This window comes from Lygodium microphyllum, chromosome 10 (genome assembly GCF_053477565.2).
Source record: "Lygodium microphyllum isolate KBCC chromosome 10, Lygodium_microphyllum_v1.1.10, whole genome shotgun sequence".
Taxonomy (NCBI): Eukaryota; Viridiplantae; Streptophyta; class Polypodiopsida; order Schizaeales; family Lygodiaceae; genus Lygodium; species Lygodium microphyllum.
In genome coordinates, this window is record NC_141144.1 from 97,294,722 (window position 1) to 97,317,853 (window position 23,132).

Below are 23,132 nucleotides of genomic sequence, written 5' to 3' on the forward strand. Positions count from 1 at the left end.
ACAGGGAAGCTTTGTGAGTTGGGGAATACTTTTCCAGAAGGAAGCTCCAAGAGATTTGACCTGTGGAGTGAGATATAAGCAGCTCAATCTGACAGGGTGCTGCTGGCTATGGCTGCCATGGAAGCTTCAGTGAGAGTAGAGTTGGGAGATGAAGTCATGAGCTGACATTGAGCTAGACTGAGGCTGAAAGGAATCAAGAGAGGCTAGACAAGCAATGCCATGCCCAACTGGGCTCTGATACCATGTGAGAAATGCGAGATCTAGAGCATGGCAAAAACGGAAGCTATGGAGGATGGAAAAAGAAGTGTAGACTCATGATGGAAAGGACACTGTTTGTTACACAAGTGAATTAGGTTCCAAGATTGAGACTTGGACTCATAAACACAATCTTGTGTATGTGGACAATGACATTGACACTTTACTGAAATGAAAAGAGTACTATCATTGCATTAAGAAAGCATTAGGGCCAAAAACGCTTCAAAAAATGCACTTTTGTTAATCACGGGATTAAGGAAAGGGCCAAAGAGAGTTCGCCACGTGTGCAAGAATATGGTATTCTTGTCTCCTCTTTTTTAGAGATAGTGGAGTCCATTTCGTGATTCTCTCTTCTTTTTTAGCCAAAACCCCTAAAGTCTAACATGTTTTGGAGTCCCAAAGACGTTATTTACTTACAAATCTGACAAAATACGTGACAGAGATGTGAAGAAATTAATAATGAGTTTTTTGAAAGTCGGGAGATCTTTCAATATTGTTTTTGGCGCCCAATACATACTCGTTTGTATTCTTGGCGCTACTTTTTAGTTCATTCACCCCTCTTTGAGCTTCTTTCTCTACGCTTTCATTCTTTTCATGGCTTCCTCCAGGCGCCCTTCTCGTTTAATACACTCTTGCACAGTCTATAGCCAGGGAGCAGATGGAAATTTTGAGCCCAAAACCTTTGTTGTAAACGATTGGGTTACCATGCTGCCATCTTGCAAGGGCTCTCATAAGGTGAAAAGAAGAAAACGAGATGATATAAAACATCATTGGAAGGGGCGTATCATTGCCTTCAAAATTATGCCCGAAGGCTGGTTTGTCAAGGTGCAACATGTTTACATGGCCAAGGATATGCACTTGCCTCCAAACGAATGTGTTCCCCAACAAACACATTGTAAGTTATTATTTGAATAACGTATATAATTCTTTTCCATTTATGCAAGTTCTAACAAACGGTTCGTCATTGTAGATATCTTTCCATCAACAAGTATTGAATGGCAACTTGTGGAAAGCCTAAGTGGGACTTTCCATGCCATTCATAAGGTATTGGCAGACATTATTTATGCCGATCAAACTGTGTCTTTTTTTAGTGAATGCAAGATTTTTATATATTATGCACAGTATGTGGTTCCCTCTAAAGCGGATAGGTATGGGAATATCGAAGATTTGCCATTGCCAAGTCTTTCATCTCTAAACTGGGAGATTCCTGACAAGGTAACGGTGCAGAGTTTCAAATTCAAAATATCTCAGGATATTAAAAAGTCCATGACAGCTGGAAGGATCTCAAGAAGAATACGTTTATCATGGTTTGTACCCCTCCATATCTTCGTGGCTTGCTTCAAAACAGCAAATTTACAAAGAACAAAGGTATCCTGGCTAAGTAGAAACTTTTCGGAAGAGGAGCCTGCCAGCACTGCAAGAAAAAATGTAACAAGTTGGTAAAAAGGGGTCCCTAAAAAAACCAACAATATGAAAAAGACTTACATTCACTCCATCTATCTTGAGTATCTTTGAATCTATTGTCCTGCAGACATTTGAAAAGCACTCTTTTTCCATAAGTATATGTATGACTTTGTGACTTTGCAATGGTACTTCTTGTTAGAGAGAGTTATATGGTTTTCTAGGATCAACAATATCCTCATATGTGGTGTCCAAGAAGGTAGTCAGGTGCCTGCCAGCACTGCAAATGGAAACATGTAACTAAAATAGATAATCAAATAAAATAAATAATTAACCAAAAAGCAAGCAGTATTCCATTCAACCCACATTCTTCCTTGGCCATGGATACCACTTAGAGAGTTCATGAGGATAATTTCTCTAGTGAGTGTATCCGATGTAATAAAAAAATTTATGGTAGTTGTGATGGAATCAAAAGCTTTGAAAGACATTGTTATATTTGAACCAAATCTCAAAAAAAAATCCATTGATAACAGTGGATCAACAATACACATAATTTTAGAGATTTATTGGCTAAGAGATGCAATCAATGTCCTAAAGCTAATAGCAAAAATAAAGGAGTGTTATTTGCAATCAATAGCACAATTATTCTATATACTAAAATTTTTTAGAGTCAAAATGCCTTACCTTATGCAATAATAAACTACAGAATCTAACAATTAAATATCCTTTTTACAACTAGCATGGACTTGTCCTCATGAGATATGCTAAGATAGTCCTCTTCCTCAGAAGTGCAAGAAACATTAATAACCATTTGTCCATACACCTCACCCATTCTCTTATAATTAACAAGTCCAAGTACATCGATTTTTCTCTTGCAAACATCATCCTCGGTACCTTATTCTGCTAATCATATTAAAATCTTTATTCATTAGGGTGATCTTATGAGCATGAGCAGCAACAATGTAAGGATAATTCATAAATTCATAAAGTCAACCATGTGAGGATAAGTTGATATGACGCGAGAGCAGCAAAGCCAAATTTTCGTAGGGTCATATTCGCACCGTATCGTGGAGCAGTTCATACGGCGCGAGCGTGGCAAAAAGCATAATGTTTGGTACTATACTTTTCGCTGCATATCATGGATGACTTGATATGGTGCAAGAGTGGCACAACAAAATCTCCGTAGGGGTCCTCCTCCCTGAGTATCGTGAAGGAGTAAACATGCACGTGCAAAGTACACCCCCTTGTAATGACTTATTTTTTGTGATATCTTAAACCTATCAAAAAAATCCAAAAAAATTTCCATGAGTTCATTAGGTTTTGAAAAAATTTTATAAAATTTTAAAGATTTTTTGGAGCTCATTTTCTATTTTTAAAAATATTTTTAAGCAAAAAATAGCCTTAAAAAGACCCAAAAAATCACAAAAAAACCACCCAAAAATAGCATGGCCGATACGACGCGAATATGGGTAACCGAGCGTCTCGGTTACCCATATTCGCGTCGTATCGGCCACATACGACGCGAATATGGGTAACCGAGCGTCTCGGTTACCCATATTCGCGTCGTATCGGCCATGCTATTGTGTGGTTTTTTGTGATTTTTTGGGTATCTTTTAGGCCGTTTTTTGCTTTAAAATATTTTTAAAATAGCAAACGAGCTAAAAAAAAGCTTTAAAAATTTCTAAAAAATTTTCAAAGCCTAATAAAGTTATGTAATTTTTTTTTGTGAAATGGAGACTAATTATTTTGATGGTCTTTTTTTTGTGAAATTGAGATATATTACATTTGAAAAAAGATATACAATGATAAAGCATCAATAATGTAGTGATGCTTTCAATTATAAAATCAATCTGCTTTAGAATCAGAGTTCTGAGAGAAAGAAATAGATTCAAGTCCTTTCTATTTCTTCTTACAAATCAAGGGAATAGATCTTAAGAGATTTGCTAGGATATGATATCATGAGTAGTATCATCCCATGACATCAAGCCACCATTTAGGTATTGAAATCTGATAGTGCTAATAAGAATCACAATTGAAGATATTGAAACTTGAAACCCCATAGTGCTAATCATAGTTGAGGGTATGATGAGAAAAATACTCCCAAGAGCTAATATTAAGTAAGAAGTTGTATCCTTCATATTCTTCGAAGCATCCTGCACACATAAAATCATCTTAGTCCTAAAGTTGATATGATACACAATATCACTAATACTTCTATCTATTACTTGTTTAATTTTTTTATATTTTAAGAGACAAAATTGAATAATAAATATTTTTAATCTATTACTAGGTAAATATTTTTATCTCCCAGAAATCAAAGTACTTCCTTTCTTCTAATTATAATATATTATCCTTGTCTTATCAATTAGTCCTTGCTAAAAAGTTGATATTACAACACTGTATAATGAAGATATTCTATTTTCAAGTGTCAAGATCAAAGTGAAAATTTTCACTTTCTATTCTATTAGGTTAAGGATTATCCTTAGTATATCTATCCCTACCAATTTGCATCAACACCATGGGACTCTTTTACCCATTTTCTTATGAATCAAATTGAAGAGATTGAAGAAAAAGCTTGGATTTAGTTGAAACAAAATCTTACAGAATGGATATCTTAGGGGTTGAAGTAAAGATGCGGCTTGGATGTCCCAACCTAGTTGGGTTTGCTGAAAACTAACAAGATGATCTCGTCTCAGGTCCATGGAGGACCATATCTCTATAGCTCAATCGGCAAGTAAGTGGTATTGATCCTCTGTGTAGAGACTCTTTTGATTGTTGATCACCTTCTCAAGATTTTGTGAAAGGAGACGAAGGGAGACGAAGGGAGACCAATGCACGCTGCTGGTAAGAACCGGACGTGATTTTGGTGAGAAATTTTACGACAGAGTAAAATCTACTTTAAGAACTAAGAAACAAAGTGAAGAGGAGAGAACGATGATTCAAATAAATGCAGGCGAAAAAAGAAGCGTGATTTTGGTGGGAAACATGATAGTAAAATATTCAAAATGAAAGAATAATGGCCGAAAAGTGACCTCTGACATGAGTTAACGTCCTTAGGCATTTAATGGCTAACCTCTTAAATTAATAATAAATTCTCTCATTAATCACGTCTGAATGGCCAAATTTGGAGGGTTCATTATTTTAAAACCTCAACTAATTAGTAACTTAATCATTTTCTTACAAGTGCCATTTTTGAAACGTTTTTGGCCCTAATGGGAAGCAAGTACAATGCTTTATAGGAAAGTAGGAAACTGCAGTAGGCACCATTGTGCATATGGGATAAGTTAGCTTGCATATCCTTGACCCTGAGACTCCATACAAAGAGGCTGTTTGAGTGTGATTGCTGATTCTCAACAGGACTTAGGTGGTCGGGGTATTTTTGGATCACTTTTGGAGCTCACTCTTGACACAAGTTGAACTTGCAACCTTTGCTAGAAGAAGGAGTTTCCTCTAGTGGTAGTAGCGCTGAGGCCGATTCAGTTCTAAAGAGTGGTGTAGTACTACATTGAACATATTCTATTACACCTAGATGGTCCAACCAAGTATAGCTTCATTCTATCCTGATGACTTCTCTTTTGATCCTAATGATGTTGGCTTCTTGTGGCTTGGAATCTACTTATATCTATTCATTCACTCGACCATCTGTATCATACTCTGTTGTCTCGGCCTCTTCCTCACTTTCCTCATTTGTAGAGTTGCAATCTTCATACTCGTCGCCCAAATCCTCATATTCTAACTACTTGTCATTTCCTATGCTTTTACTCTTAGCCTTTCTTTTGTTCATGATTAGTGCCCAATTGTAGGTTAGGTTCAAGTCATGTCCTTTGGTCCACTACCACTTTGGTTCCTTCATGATGTCCTTGAGGGGTTTGAGATTGGAAGCTGGGTTTAGCAACTAGCTCTTTCATCGTGTTCAAGCATGCCCTAGAGTTTGGATTTGTTAAATGAAATGTGGGAAGGGATAGGTGTTGGTTGACTGCTAGAGCTCCTAGCCATCATGCAAAGTGGTACCGATGGTATGGCTCTACTCTTGGGTAGCTAAGATGGTGTGGCTTTGTGGGACTCCTTGGCTATCCTTGTAGCCCGCTTATACTCCTTCTCATCCTCTAAGAACGATAGATCGATGATGGCTAGCACATGCATCCAATCTCGCTCCTCCTCGGGGCAAGGGTTATGCCTTGTTAGTGGCACATAGGAATTCCTTACTTGTGTGTCTCCCTTCAAGATGGTAGAGATGGTATCTAGGTCAACCAGCATGGTCTTTCAAGTATCCATCTCGATTCTCAAAGCTTCTGATATGCTGACCAACAATATTAGACTATTACCCCAATCCTCTATTACCCGTACATCTCACATCCAGGGTCAGCCTAGTAGGATGTCGTAGTCCACTCCCTTCATGACTATGAAGTTCATTGAGAACTGGACTTCCGCTATCTTTAAGGGACAATCCTTAAGCACTCTAAATGGTCTTACCTTCATTCCGTTAGATAGCATGACATTGAACTTGGCAATCTCCACAGGTGGGTTACCCCAAGCTTGCATGATCGTATGGTTGAACACATGACTCCTGCTCTTACATCTGCAATCCCCTTTCTTGTGGCATCTCCTAATGCTTTGACAGGTAAGACTACATGCATTTCTATGTCTTTCCAAAAAGTGTTTACGTGCAAGGACTTAGGTACAGAGTTTAGGGTTAAGCTTGGTAATTGCATTACTACGTCCTGATCAGACAAGCCGATCAATCCAAGTTTGTCAAGTCCTTCTACCCACTGATTCAGCACTTGCCATAGTGTTGCATTCTGTCTAAGCAACTCCCCCAGAGGTAGAGTCACAGGGGCTCTTTGAGTGCCTTTTTTACCAACTTTCTCTCTTCCTCGAGATCGGCTATAATCTCCTTGATCGGTCTACCATGATGCACCATTTTCTTCATGAGCTCGAGCTTAGTCTAGCACACTCTCAGCTTCCATTTGAATACCTACAGCAGTCATCTCTTTGTTGGCAGCCACATAGCCACTTCGTTCAAGCTTCCTACTGGTTGCATTTTTCTTGGGCACCCTTTGAGCCTTCTCGAGCAAGTTGGAGCAACCCCCGATAGCCCTTACCCTACTAGTGCAGCATCATGTTGTGTAAAACAGACCCTTTTTTTTTAGTAGCAGCTCAATTTTTTCATCTCCTACAGCATATATTCTTCATTGGGCAGCTATACAAGCACTTATACACTTGGTTTTAATGCTTGGCATTGATCCTTCCACTCTTGGCACATTTGATTTAGTGCTAAGGTTTAGTGTTGGACTGTTATAACATCCACAAACTTTCATAAAATAGGGCAACACTTATCTTTGATTTCTACACTCATTGCCATTGGTTGGATGATGCCCGGTTATGCCTAGTTGATGCTTATATATTCAAGGATACTATGTCATTGCTTGGAGTTGATTTTGTACGAATTTAACCACTTCATTTACTCTATTTTGGCTGAGGTTTGCTGGCTGGAAATATAGGGTAGCACTCTATTTGATGCTTCTATGGTTAGCTTTGTTGGTCTTATGATGTACGGTTATGCTGGGATGATGTCTATATGTATGGGAATGCTATGCATGTATTATGGATTGGATTTGGAGATAATTTTGGTACTCAAATAGCTTGGTTTTACAATGTATTCATTGTTGTATATAGTAGGCTAAACCTCTTTTAACAAGGATTTTGTTGAGAATAGCAAATGATGCTTGCCCATAGCTAGATGTATGCCCTGAAGAGGCTAGAAGATAGACAAAAAATGTATGCTCTAGGAAGAGATGTTCAGAATCCCATATGCATAGTGAGGAGAATGGTACTATCCAAAAAGCTATAAAGGCACGTACTTGGTTGACACTCATAACAAGGTAATGGTACTATCAGTTTGAGTCGTTGTTAGTGCATTGTCCATTTTACAGAAGAATGTGTTTATGAGTCCATGTTAATCTATCTTGGAACCTAATTCACTTGTGTAACAGTTATTCTATCTAAGTCTATGTCATCATGAGTTGTATATTCATTTTCATCTCCCATAGCTCCTACCATGCTCTAGATCCACACTTTTGACATGGTATTGTGCAGTCGGGCATGGCACTACTCCAGCTCCCTTTCACTCTCATCTAGCTCTGCTTGAGCTCTCAGGCTCAGGACCAGCTCAAGCAACAAGTCTAGAACCCCATCTCCTACTCCTTCTTCTGACTGCCCTACTTGGTAGCCATAGCCACCATGCTTGAAGCTCTTAGATCTCTTCAACCAGACAAGATCTTGACAAGATTTCTTCTAGAAATCTCTACTTCTACTCCTGGAGCTCCTTTCTGTCACCTCAGAGCTCAACATTAGGTCATCTGTAGTTGGGCATTGTCAACTGTGTCAACTTCTGCTCTATGTGTCCTCCATAGCCAAACAGGACCTGGAGCCAATTGAGCTCTTAGATCTCACAGTAGAGGCCATTTTAGCTCATGATTTCTTTTGTGGATCTCTTCAGCAACTCAGCGAGCAACTTCCTGCCACAACAGCTCATGACATTGACCATTCTATGCTCCAACATTTCTAGAATTCGTCATCATTGCCTATTTGGTGCCTATGCCTGTTCGTATGGCCTGCTCTCCCTATACACAACGCGATTCTCACCGAGTTCATAAGGCAAGTGAAGCTCCATACCTAAGCTCTCTCCTAGCTACAATAAGTGAAAGATCAGGCCCCTATCCTAAAACCCTAAACAAGAAGCCATAGCCATTTGGGTTGAAGCTCATAAAACACTATATTTTCTCACTCCTGCCACTTGAACCAAGTTCTTGCCACTCTGGTCACTTGATTTAGTAAGCTCTCAGCAAGATTTGCACGTCAAGTTAGTAAAGGAGGGGAAGATCTATGAAGATTTGAAGGATTCAAGCTCATCATCAAGCCTAACATCAAACTAGTATCTCTTAATACTAATTTAGTGCTTCTTGGCAGTTGTGCTTTTTTAGCACAATCAAGATCATATGGATTGTTGATCATAGTTGATTTCCTATCACAGAATGCCAAGCATGCAGAATTTTAAACAGATGTTTCTCATGAAGAGGAACATGACTCATACTACTCATCTATACTACATGGAAGAATTGGTTGTTTCACTTGCAGGGATGGTTGGATTTACTTGTTTTGAAGAGCAATCAATGATCTTATTTGAAGACCTCGAAGACATTTCTGCTACCTCAAAAATAATAATACCTTTGCTTGAGGAGGACAAGAAGAGCAAAGTCAAAGTTAAAGAAGCTGCAAGCAAAGTAAAGAGTGACAAAGCAAGCAAAATGAAGGACAAGATGTTGTATGATCTCAGAAGAAAATCCAATGTAATGTCAAGGCATGAGTCAAAGCCATATGAAATCCCAAAAGCTATGTATCCCAATATTTATGAAATAGTTCAACAAGTCATGTCAAGTCATAGCAATGTACCCATCTCAAACTCATTGAGAAAGAAAACCAAAAAGACCTCACAAAAAGAAGACTGGAGCACAAGATAATGAAGAGCATGAGGACCAAGGAGTCCAAGAAGATTGAAGACTCCTAGAAGATCGAGAAAAGCAACGAATACCAAAGAAGCATGAAGAAGATAAATAAATCGCTAATCTATCTTGGAACCTAATTCACTTGTGTAATAGTTAGTCTATCTAAGTCTATGTCATCATGAGTTGTATATTCATTTTTCATCCCCCATAGCTCCTGCCATGCTCTAGATCCACACTTTTGACAGATTTTATATGCATATTGCTCCTGGCCATGATTCGGGTGTTCTATATGCACTATTGATGTGTACCATTAATGCTAGTACATTGATATATCATATGCCCATGATTTGAGGTGGCTTTAAGCTTGATTTGAGAACTAATTTTCTCAATTTTGACAGTGAATTTATTGTTGTAATAACCAAGGTTGAAGCCTATATTTGGTCAATGTATGCTCTACCTATTGGTCACGGGTGCTTTCCAGGTGACTCATATGACTACATGTATGTATACGGAGGTTGGTAGATGTCTTGTATTGCTCTCAAATGCATTTTGAGCTTTGATCGAGCTCCATCTTGGTTGGCATTTGATTGACATTGGTCTCTAGTGGCATACTTTGTGATAGTCATTATGTCTATGGTCTATGCTTGACCCTTTGGTACATGCTCTGACACGCATATGTCAAAAATGCATGCTTCTTACATTGTACGTGTTTGATTGCCACTTGGAGATTCAATTGGGCTTTCATTTGCATACTTTAGAGCTCTTTGATGCTTATTTGGGTTGTTAGAGATTTGACATTGACTGTTACATGATGTACTAGATGTTATAGGTGATACTTGACCGATCCCTTGCTCTGGATGCTCCATTGATATATAGACTTGGCTCCTTGAGGCCTTATGTATTCACATGCTATCTTTGAGCTTGGTTTCTCAATTGACATCGATCTTTTTGCCAGTGGGAGCTTCATGCTATCTCTGGATATTGCAGAGCTTGTGGTTTATGCAATTGAGCTTCTTGAGTAAATGAGACTGGGATCTCTTACATGTCTATGCTCTTAATAGATAATTGTCTGCATTGGATGCTTTTGGGCTGATTTGATCCATCTTCTCTTTGACCATACACATACCTTTTTCAGGTCCTATCTGTTAGGCATACACCTAGCTTGGCTTACTCTCTGAGTTCTTTATAGAACCCTTCTCAGGGCTCCATGTCTTGGCTTGTATCCTTTTACTAAGATCGATTGCTCTGACACATTTGGGTATTTGGCTCATGGTTCTTGGCTACTACAGTGTTTGTTACATGCCCACTTCATGCAAAATCTGACATGGCAGTTAAACTTGACTTTGAATCACTGTTAGCTCATTGTTTGCTCTCTTTTTTCTCAATATTGTGATAATTACAACAGCCTATTTTCTCCAGTCCACCTCTGTTTAACTCATTATGGCTAGTCATCTCAAAGATTTGGCTTTGTTTAACATTGCCAAGTTGGATGGCACCAACTATAGCAAATATAGTAGGTTTTGGTGCAAAAATTGCATATTAAGCCCCTAAGAAACAAATGTATTAAACTCGAGAACATGGATGATGATTGGGCTGATTTAGTTGCACTATGCAAGTGCACTATCATTTTATCACTCTTTGAAGAGTGCCACAATAATGTTGTTAAAGGTGAAGATCAGAGTGCATGGAAAAATATTCAAGGACTTTATGCAAAGCAGAGCCCTGCTTCGCAAATGTATTGGCTTAAACAGTTGATGGATCTCAGCATGAAGGAGGGGACCCCATTGTCTGCTCACTTTAGCCAATTTCATTCTATCATGAAGAATCTGATTCAACAGGGTATTGAGTTTCAAGATAATCTGCATCCTTTATTTATGTTTGGCACTGGACCAGTCTCTAAGTCATGTGGACGCAGCAAGTCCCATGGATGTAAGTCTGATCTTACATTCCATTATCGTGGGAAAGCAGGACACATACGATCGCAGTGCCATAAGATTCGCAATGACAAGTGCAAAGAAAAGGGAAAAGAAAAAGTGCAGGAGAAATCCAATGATTGCAATATTATACTTGCAAAGTCCAGCGTAAAGATTGAGGAGATAAATGTCATGTAGCCTAAGGAGTCCAATGGTGACTACATCTTAGCAACCTCTTCATGTGATGCCTCTCAGCTGACCGAGGCTCAGTCTATGTATGCACAATGTTGGCTCTTGGATTCGAGTGTATCTTTTCAGGTAACCCCCTACCAGGAGTGGTTTCATACCTATCGCAGTGTATCTAGTACTATGCACTTAGGTGATGATCGGTCTCTTGCTATTGTTAGCATCGGTGATGTCACTCTATAGTTTCCCTCTAGTAGCACTTTATTATGCATAATGTACGTCATGTACATGCCCTAACTAAAAGCCTTTTGTCTATTAGGCAACTTAATGATGTAGGTTATCATATACCATGCATGGGTGAGCCTTTGGCTCTTGTGCATTCAAATGTATGGACCCATGCCCTATCAATCATTAGGGGGTGCGAAGTACTTTGTCACATTTATTGAAAATTATTCACGTAAGGTTTGGGCTTATCCCATAAAGCAGAAATTTGATGTATTGGTTGTCTTTCAACATTGGCTTGCTCTCACCGAGAATCAGTCTAGGCATACGCTGAAATGCCTAAGGACCAATAACAGGGGTGAGTACGTCTCACGTTCCTTTGAGCAGTTTTGTAACGAGCAACGTATTAGACATCAATTGACCACCCCTTACACTCCTCCCCAGAATGGTATGGTTGAGTGTATGAATAGGACTATCGAGCAGAGGGTTTGCAATATGCTTGGCCAAGCAAGCTTACCACAACATTTTTGGGATGAGGTAGTAGTCTCTATTGCCGTGCATCTCATTAATAGGTCACCTTGTAGTGGTATTGACTTCCATATTGTAGAGGAGGTATGGACAGAAAAGCCTCCCTCATATGCTCATTTGCATGTCTTTGGATGTGAGGCCTTCTGCCATGTGCCCAAGGACAAATGCAATAAGCTGAATCCTAAAATTGTGAAATGCATTTTCCATGGCTGTGGAGATACATGTGAGATGGGATATCATCTCTAGGATCTCCAGGTGAGAAAAGTGATCTGCAGCCATGCTTTTGTATTCCATGAGGACAACAAAATGCATATGCAACTTGAGAAAGTTGTTGAGATACACAAGGTTATCTTTTAGGAGAAGCCCTCGTGATAGCCTGAATTGAGGCATTCCACTAGAGATAGACGATCTCCTGACCGCTATGAGCCCTCCATAAATTATGTCTTGGTTACGGATGCAAGAGAGCCTCTCACCTATGATGAGGCTATGTGCAGGGGTGACAATCACTCCTAGGAGCGTGCTATGCATTCTAAGATTGACTCCTTGCATAAGAATCGTACGTGGGATTTGGTTTCCTTGCCTAGTGGCAAGAGGACTTTGCCTTACAAGTGGCTGTACAAGTTAAAAAGCACCCTTGGACACACCAGGCCGGCATACAAGGCCAAATTTGTAGTAAATGGTTTTAAGTAGGAGCATGGTGTTGACTTTGATGAGGTCTTCTCTCCTGTGGTTAAGATGACCCCTCTACTCTTAGTCTCAGCTTTGGCTGTCCAACTTGACTTGGACATGTATCAATTGGATGTCAATACGGATTTCTTACATGGGGACTTGCAAATTAAGGAAGAGTCTTTATGGCTTGAAGCAGGCACCTAGGGAATGGTACCATAAATTTGATGCATTCATGCAGTCACAGGGCTACAGCCGTAGTGCTATGGATCCGTGCTTGTATACAAAGAAAGCTTGTAATGATTCATTACTGATTTTGGTACTCTATATGGATGACATGCTTTTAGCAGGAAAAGCTCATTATGAGCTAGATGCTCTTAAGGCTTAGCTCAAGAAGAGTTTTGAGATGAAAGATTTGGGACATGCCTCTCATATACTTAGTATGCACATTATGTGTGACAGGTCTCAGGGACTACTTTATCTATCACAAAAGGAGTATGTCCATAAAGTCCTTGAGTGCTTCTGTATGCAAGATGTGAAGCCTATTGGTTGTCCATTGCCTTCTCATGTGAAGGTATCACAAGCCGATTGTCCACAGACATATGATCAAAAGGCCAAGATGGCCAAGATTCCCTATGCATCCGCAGTGGGCAATCTTATATATGCCATGATAGCCACCCATCCAAATATTGCATTTGTAGTTGGTGTTGTGCCACATTGTATGGCTACACCTGGCAAGAGGCATTGGGATGCCATGAAGGGTATCATCAGGTACCTAAAGGGCACTCCTGATATATGCATAGGTTATGGAAGCCAAGATATAGGAGTCGTTGGATACACTAACTCTAACCATGCAGGACATGCTGATAATAGGAAGTCCACTTCTGGCTATGTGTTCACTTTTGCTGGAGGTGTTGTTTCATGGATGTCCAAGATGCAAAAAAGCATGGTCCTTTCAACTACAAAGACTTAGTATATTGCAGCCACTGAGGCTTGCAAGGAGGCCATTTCGTTAGGTTGTTTGGTTGCTGACCTTGGTATTACAAATGCTATCCCTTCACTACATTCGAATTCTATGATTGCTATCTAGTTAGTCAAGAATCCGCCGCTCTTCCATGTGAAGACGAAACACATTGAGGTGAGGTATCACTTCATTCGTGAGGCTATTGAGGATAGGTTTGTTGACCTTGTCAAGATCTTAACTAACCAGAATCCTACAGACTTGCTCACGAAAGCCTCTCTACAGAGCACTTTGCCTTCCTTAGGAGGTTGATGGTCGTTGGGTGAGATGACATATTTCCTCATCCTATTGTATCTATGTATATGTTGTTCGGTCTTTTCTTTTTTTCTTTTCACTCCTCACTAAGGTAGTTTTTCCTTTGAGTGGGAGGTTGTTGGGGGTATAGGTGTCTTTGCCAAAGGTATTACTATACTGAAAGTACCCGCGCTTGCACACTACAGGCGATGGGTGCCCATCACTATCACTTCATTCTTTATTCTTTCAGTGACATTTGAATAAAGGGAAGGCTGGTCACGCATTGTGACTATTGGAGTTCCCACATTGTGTGTGTCTCTCTCGCTCTCACTCTTGCTCCTTCCACCATAGCTCTTGCTCACACTCATGCTTCCACTTTAAGGCTCACCTCCCTTCAATTGATTGAATGCTTGATGAGCCCAAGGACAACACCGGATCTACCAAAAGATCAGGCCTCATGGTGGCATCTACAATGCATGTGCCCTCGAAAACCTGCAAGAAACACCCTTCCTCTCAATAAGAAACCATGCTAACACACACAAGAAATATGACCATCATCTTCATCCTCACTCTCTCCTTCTTCCATAGTTCATAGAAATAAGAAAGCACAAGAGAGAAAAGAAAGCAAGAGTTGTGCCGATATAAGAGAGAAGAGAAGATACGTGCAAGAGGAAGATAAAGGGGAGATTGCAACCACCTCTCTCAACCACTTTTCCCCCAAAATCACATGACTCCTCATTCCCACTTCCTTTTTGTATTTCTTTAGAATATTTTTCCTACGTGGTTTTTTTCTTGAAACCTTAGAATAAGAAGGTTTAACTATTGAAAATAAAATGACCTCTCAACCTTTCAAATTGGAAGAGTGACATAGATACATTTCACGGCCATGACTTTATAATTTTTAGTCATGCCTATTACAATGCTTAACTTGAGATTTTGCAATGAAGTTACAAGGTTAAATTATCAAACTACATAAGATTTGCCAATGAAGATCATACTTGTGTGTCTAAAATTGCACAAATTTGGGGGTTATCAATGCTCCTTATGCCTACTCTAGCATTGCCACCAGGGCCCTAACGACAATTAACCAGCATCAAATGGCACTAATAGCATACTTGTAGGGCTCGAGGATGCGGGATTACGAATTGGTGAAGAAATTTGTGCTCCTGCTCTCTCTCTCTCTCTCTCTCTCTCTCTCTCTCTCTCTCTCTCTCTCTCTCTCTCTCTCTCTCTCTCTCTCTCTCTCTCTCTCTCTCTCTCTCTCTCTCTCTCTCTCTCTCTCTCTCTCTCTCTCTCTCTCTCTCTCTCTCTCTCTCTCTCTCTCTTAACTGAACGCACATAAATGAGCTCTCTCCCCCTCTTCTTGGCCTCTTAAACCCCTTCTCTCTCTTTGCTCCCTTAATGCATTTAAGCCCTTTTTGTCCCTGTTTCACAGCACTAACCCTATTGTTTATTTTCCTTATTTTCCTTATTTCTTCCTACCTTAATGCATCCAAAACACAAAGCAAATACCTACGCTACTCCAACCTCCTCACCTAAGTCCTAAAAACCAAAATAATTACTTTCAAAGGAGATCGAATGTCCTTCGACTCCCTTGCTTCCTACCTATCTCAAGCACCAGTTTAGGGCAAATCCTACTTCAATGCTCAATTCGGAGTACGCAAGCACTCAAAGCTTGAATCTGTTGGTCCCATTGATGGAGCCAAACTATGAGAGCTCTTGCTCAACTACCAAGACCCACGGACCGCTTATTATTTCAAGTGTTTCAAGCCAAGTGCAATGGCTACCTCTCACATAGCTGTGCACACTTTCCCATCTATGGGTGTAGTGAGCTTACATTCATGCTCGATCGAGTTGCCTCCTTCCATGAGCTCTCCTCTAGCTCCACGATCCGAGGTGCAAGCTCGATCCTCGAGTTCCAAGCTCCAAGCTCCATTGCCGCGTGCGAGACAAGAGAAGAGAAGAATAAGAGAGGAGAAGATGGAGAGCTTTTCCACCACGATCCCTCACCCTTAGACACTTACTCCCTCACTCCCTCACACTCCCTCTCTCATACACAAGTACAAGCAATAACAAGAAGAAGAAAAATAAGAAGAGCTAGTTTTGGCCACATACAAGAATGAGCTTCTTTATTCATGTTTTGCCTTTTACACATGCCCTACCTCCTCCTTGGGTGCCCATCCCTTTTTTACATTACCGGCCATTTTAGCCTAGGGCCTCTTTCCCTATCTCCTTCCTATTTACATTGTTCCTTCACCCATGCCCATCTACACTTACAAATTGCATACAAGGGAGCATGGCGCTGTTTTATAACAATTTAGAGTGAACTTTAATATTTAAAATATACATTTCTCTTTTTGCACTTGCCCTGGACTTTTTAAATTTTACTTTTATTTCTCCTTTTTTTGTTGGGCTGCCTTTTTTCGTTTTGCCCTACACCTTTTGATTTTCTATTGCTTTCTTTTTCGCTTCCTTTGCACCAGGGTTAACAATGTTATATTAGCTTTCAAGGTATGATCAATAGTTGCAAGGTGAATAAGCTTTTCAAGTATTTCATAGAATGCAAAGGAAGAAACAATGTCAAATGAGATTACAAATACTGGTACTCTAAGAGGTTATTCCAATATAGCCACTCCAAGAATTGGAAGGTTGATTTCTACTCCAATAGTTGAATGTGGTTGAGTCAAAAAAACTTATTGGAAGTATTCTAATGAGCATGTACTTCAAATTTTATGGTGATAGTGCAATCTTGTGACAAGCAATTTTTTAAAATGCAATTTTTCCTTTAATCAAATTAATTTGAGAAAATACAATGTTTCAATCAAGTGGTTGGCATCTATCAAGAACCTTGGCAATATATGTCTATTATATGTTGCCTTATACAAGAACTTACATACAATTGGATGTTTTAATTTTGAACCCCCAAATCCTTAAGCAAGCAATAATTCCCTCGAGATTGCAAGTTACGCTAACTTAATCATGAATGTACCTACCCTTTCTAGCTAATGTAAATTGACGAAAGTAAAGTTTAGGGTACAAGAAACTTGCTTTTGTGCATGTGCATATGCATGTGCATATGCATGTGCGTGCGTGTGTGTATATGACATACATACATACATACATACATACATTTAGGAGAACATAGAAGAGGAGTGGGATACTTCATCTCACTGGTGACTATCAATTTACAATAAGGTCATCCTCTATAGGGATTCAACTTTGCATTCGTGGGCTACGTGTGTGGTTGTCCTAAATTCTTCCAGGTGGTTCATGAGAAGGGCATCTAGGTGGATGATACTTCTTTATTATGCTACCATTAATATGGTTGATAGGCTAGCCATCTAGGTGGAAAGATTGACAAGGCATGGGACCACATATTTTAAAATGCATAGAGAACTCTAACTTAGCACATCAAACCCATCAGAGCTTGAATCTAAGCTAGGTGACACCGATGCAATGATTTGGCAATTCGGAGAGATGAAGAGGGCGGCTAAAAGAAACTTTGAGAAATTCTATCAGTACCATAATTAAATTTTAGATATTCTTCTATTTTGGTGCTACAAAAATGTCACCCAAACTCATCAGTATGGTAGTAGATTATGCCACCCCATGAATAACCTTTTAGATTGAACTTAGACTTTGGATGTTGCATATTAGTAGCAAAGTAAGCTCATGCACTGAGATTAACATAGTTTTAGGGCGTCCATTTGGTCCAACCTCCTTACTCTTATAGAAGATAAGACTCAAATAGCTAATGATGGAATGTGTATGAGATAAGGCTCAACTACTTTCATATTGAAAGACTCACCCTATTCATAAGCTCTATTGACCTAGATAAGTTTGTTTGACTTAACTACATTCACAAAACAATTTTGGTAGTCTTGGAAGGAAAACTCTCCTTTGAGGGATATAGTTCATGCAAATATATGAATACGACATGCCCAAACATGCACACAACCATAAATGTCCCCAATCCATACTATCCCTAAGCTTCTAGACCCTTACAAAGGTGAGAACACGACTTATATAAAGACATGAAGTGTCTCACATGGTCCTGGTTAGATTTGTGTGAGTAGAATGGGCATGTACGAACAAATAATGACTTATATGAATAAACCATAGAGTGGCTTAGAATTTATCCTCACTTTCTTAACATGCTTTTATTTGTATGCCATGATTTGAGTGTCATTAGCTATGCCTTAAGGATTCAACATGCATGACTAATTTAAATGTTTGGTATTTGTGGAGATTTCTAAATGTTAAACATTTGAAAGCCCTGTACAAGTTGGTTAAGCTATACATTCAAGCAATAGTCAATGACTATACTCGTGAAATTGGTGCAATTTTCATACGAATATCCAAACCTATGCTTGCATCTTGCCCATGCATGTATAGATTCAAACTTGGGGATGCTTACATGGAGCAAAATCTAAGAATGTGCCACGCAGGCTCAAATCACATTAGTTGCAAACAAAACAACTCCTTAAGAATGCCTTATAGCTACATTGAAATCGATTGAAATCAAACCCATGCAGCAATTTCACAACTGCTTGTTTGCAACATTTATGCAAACGATGTCAAGATTGTGGGAGAGAAGGAAGGAGTCTCACTTGTAGCTTTCTTGCTTGCACAATGGGGGAATACACACAAAGGTGGAGGCTGAAAACAGTTTTCCTCTTCTTAGTTGTGTAAGCCAAAATAACTCTCATACAAAGAAATAGAAGAACCCTATATATGGGTTTCAAACCAAAGACAACTAACTAAGGTGGCATACTAACTGAGCCACGAACTAGAGTAGATAAGGATAGCTATCATGTAGCTATTATTCATGGGCGGTGTACCAACCGCATCTGCAACTAACACGTCGGTGACATAAATGCACAACGGTCACCCTGGCATATCACGAGTGGAGCTCGATATCTCAACACTCCCCCTCGAGCTCAATCCCAATTCCTGCACACCAAGCAGGTCTCTGAACTTGCGCAGCTTCTCTGCGCCCAATGCCTTCGTAAATATGTCAGCTATCTGATCCTCTGTGCTGACATAAACTAGATCAATAAGACCTAGTAAAACCCTCTCCCGCACATAATGATAATGCACCTCAATGTGCTTTGTTCTAGCATGATAGACTGGGTTATTTGCCAAGTGTATACTACTCATGTTGTCACAATAAATGACAACTGGCCCATCTGTAGGCTGATGCATATCATAAAGTAGCTTATGCAACCAAGCTACCTCACATGCAGCCATTGCTGCACTCCTGTACTCAGCCTCTGTGCTCGACAAGGCAACTGTAGGCTGTTTCTTGCTGCTCCAAGTGACTGCAGCACTCCCAAAAGAGAACACATATCCACTGGTAGAACGTCTATCAGAAATGCTACCAGCCCAATCAGCATCAGTGTATCCATGCAACTGTATCTGAACCCCAGTCTCATAAAATAGTCCATACTGCAATGTGGACTTCACATACCTGAGTATGTGTCTAGCCACATCCAAATGCGGTTTCCTTGGAGCCTGCATAAACAGACTTACCAATCCAACAGCATAGCTCAAATCTGGCCTGGTAATAGTCATATAAATCAAACTTCATTTTGCTACCAAGCGACCTTTATTTTTCATATCCTCAACAAAGCATCCATGAGGATTAAATCTGACCTGCAAGCCCTGCTCAACCATTTGACCAACAGAAACCAGATTCTTGGTGATATTCGGGACATGAAATACATCGGACAGGTATTTCTTTTTCCCATCCTGCATAGACAAAGGAATTTTTCCAATCTGCACAATAGAATGTGCAGTATCATCACCAGTCTCCACAAATCCTGGTTTTTCCATTTTCCTTGCATCCTCCATCCATTCTGCATGACCTATCATGTGGTTTGATGCACCTGAGTCAACATACCACACATCGTTGCTTTCTTCTACACTTGTCACAGAATTGTTTAAGTGTTGCACCATAAACAAATGCTCATTTCTGTCATCACCCTGTCTACTAGAAGATGCATAATTCCCTTGTTGCAATTTCCCATTCATGATGTCATTCTGCTTTTTATAGCAGTCTTTAGCCATATGACCCATTTTACCACAGTAGTAGCATTCAACATTGATGTTTGCATTTTGGCCTCTTTGCCATCCACCAGTTACCACGTCCTCCTCCATAGGACTGGTTTTCTTGAGTTTGCTGCATATTTTGATTTCTACCACGGCCTCCAAATCGGCCTCCTCTACCTCTGCCTCTACCTCTTCCAGCATTTGAGTAGAAGACAGTTTCTTTTGAAGTTCCTCCTGAAGAAGATGCACCACCATTTCTCTGCTTCTAAAAAATTAGAAGAGCAATCAACTCCTCAAAATCAGGAAATCTTTCATGGACGGAAATGAATATTCGAAACTGTGCATAATCCTTTCCTAGACCATTCAAGGTCACAGAAACTAAATCATCATCTTCCACTGGCGACCCAATGGAAGCAAGTGCATCTGCAATCTTCTTCACCTTCATGTGGTAGTCATTGATGCTCATATTTTCTCTTTGCACATTATGTAACTCTTGCTTGAGCTGCATTTTTCTGGCTTGAGTATTTGTGCTATACATTTTTGACAAAGTATCCCATACCTCCTTTGGCGTACTTGCATCCTGAATATGCACAATCATAGAGTTTGAAATACTGATAGACAGCCAGTACATAACTTTCCTGGCTCTCTCATGCCATGCTTTAAATGCCTGCATTTGCTGTTGATTGGGAACATCAGGAAGAACTGGTTCTTCTTCATTTCCTGCAACAAATTCCCAATATCCTTTTTCCATAAGGAAAATTGTCATTCTAAACTTCCATGCTTGGAAGTTGTTATTGTCAAGATTTTTAGTGACAATCTATGAGAGAGAATCAGATGCCATTATAGAATACTGCAAAAAATTCTGTCACTGCAAAAAACACAGCTTCACCCTCATAAGGACAAATCTGCAAAACTGGCGAAAGTGATATTTGACCACACAGTCACTTCCTAGTGACGATTTTGCATCAACAGGCAACAGGGATGATTCTGTAACTCCCAATGTCTTTGTACACAAGCATACAATGCAATCTCTGTGGTGACTTTTCACCGACCTGTAGAACAGTGGTCGCACAGCATAAAACAGGGCATTTTTCTGAGTGCGTGCAGAAAACTTCCACCTTCAAAACAGGCCCCGAAATAGCCTCAAATCAAAAAAACAGGGTCGCCTATTGAACTCCTTACCACGAACAAGGCTCTGATACCATGTCAAGATTGTGGGAGAGAAGGAAGGAATCTCACTTGTAGCTTTCTTGCTTGCACAATGAGGGAATACACACAAAGGTGGAGGCTGAAAACAGTTTTCCTCTTCTTAGTTGTGTAAGCCAAAAGAACTCTCATACAAAGAAATAGAAGAACCCTATATATGGGTTTCAAACCAAAGACAACTAACTAAGGTGGCATACTAACTGAGCCACGAACTAGAGTAGATAAGGATAGCTATCATGTAGCTATTATTCATGGGCGGTGTACCAACCGCATCTGCAACTAACACGTCGGTGACATAAATGCACAATGGTCACCTTGGCATATCACGAGTGGAGCTCGATATCTCAACAAACGAGACCTCCTAGAGCTCATTCACTATAGAAACCTAGAGAATTAAGAAGCTCTTAGGGGTGGAATCTTAACCACATATGAGATTATTTGAAGCTACGATCTTTTCTGTTGGCAAAAGGAGGAAAGTACAAACAAGATACAATTACACAAAAGATTGGAGAGCTAAATATTTGGAGGCTTGAACATGAGAGGCACTTCATCAAATTAGACAGTTGATCCATGGTGCAAGAAGATGCACAATTCCAGTAGGCAAATGAGGAGGGGAAAATCCTAGATAAAATATCTATTTGTTAGATGTGGAATTTGAAAACTGTAACATCCAATGGATTTTAAAGGCTTCCTACATGAGTAGCAAAATAAAGTTTCACAAAAAAAAAGAAGGATTGTGATTGTGTACTATTAAATACTTAAGAACCTTCACAACTTGCTCTCAAGCAAGCAAACATTTGATCTTGTTTTTCATTGTCATAATTTGGGGAGATATTTTGTATAAGGACCCTAGTTCTATAGTTGACATAAATGCCATTTTTGATTTGCAACACTTGGCCTTCACCCATTCTGCAAAGGCAGTAATAAGGCATTTCATCCAAAGCAAACATTTAAGAGAAGAATACTAATACACACAATCACTGAATGAAATGCTAGCACCCTATGAGTGTTTCTTTATCAAGAAACAGTTTCCCTTGGATCCAGGCCAAGAAGTAAACTGAGTTATTGGAACAACTCGCATTCCAACTCCAAATAGAGATTAATGGACCCTCCAACTCACTACTCTTATAACAATTGAAAGCTACTTTGCTTCCTTGACCATCATTTTTAGCTAGATTTTCACTAACTCTAGCCTCTAGCTAATTCTAGGATAGTTTGCATCGCTTCATTGTAGCCCTCTTCATTGCCTTCAGCTACCCTACCCTTGGTTCTTTAGCTTTCAATTTATAGCGTGAAACCTTAGTAATCAAACTATGGACTGTGTGTGGATTCCTAGACTTACTTATATCTAGTAATGTGACATCAAGTCATCTAAAAAGTATCAAATAGCCAAGAATATGGCACACTCGTATGAGTAAGAGAACCAAGTGCTATAGATCTTGACAAATGTGTTATATATCCTAGAGTCTTGTAACACATCTTCATTTAAATAGCATGTTCCATTGGATTATAACAAACCAATACTAGAATATCTCCATTGAGAAAGAAAAAAAAAAGAAACTCTTATTAGACATTTTTAGTACAGAATGCGACACAATGGAATAAAAAACTAAGTACTTCAAATGTTTATGTACCAGACAAACCTTTGAATTAGTAGATTGAGGATAATCTTAGCAACATCCTTCTACTTTGAATCATATGGAACAAGCTGCACAAAATACACACTGTAGATAGACCTATGTAATGAATACTCTCATTTTTCCTTCCCATATATTTCAACTCTAGCTATAATCATAGGCTCCCATGGGAAAATAATATTTTGATAATAGAGAAAACACAAATTCAGGAAATTTCAACTTTCATTACTTGCTAAAGAATAGAAATCTCAAACTCAAACTCAAAATTGCCTATACGAATTTTGAGGAGCCATGATGTTACAAGGGT

At 39.4% G+C, this 23,132-nt stretch overlaps 1 protein-coding gene across 3 annotated transcripts in view; it reads right to left on the reverse strand.

Annotated features, from left to right (window-relative positions):
• Positions 1-3,484: 3,484 nt before the first annotated feature.
• Positions 3,485-23,132, reverse strand: part of LOC148030320 (uncharacterized) — an 82,312-nt gene continuing 62,664 nt past the window's right edge. For all 3 annotated transcript variants that reach the window (XR_015692169.1, XM_087686622.1, XM_087686627.1), the window contains one exon: positions 3,485-3,809. Coding sequence is in view for 1 of the 3 variants with exons in the window: in XM_087686622.1 (XP_087542748.1) it covers positions 3,600-3,809 (210 nt within the window). In the remaining 2 variants the exon portion in view is untranslated. The remainder of the gene's footprint in view (positions 3,810-23,132) is intronic.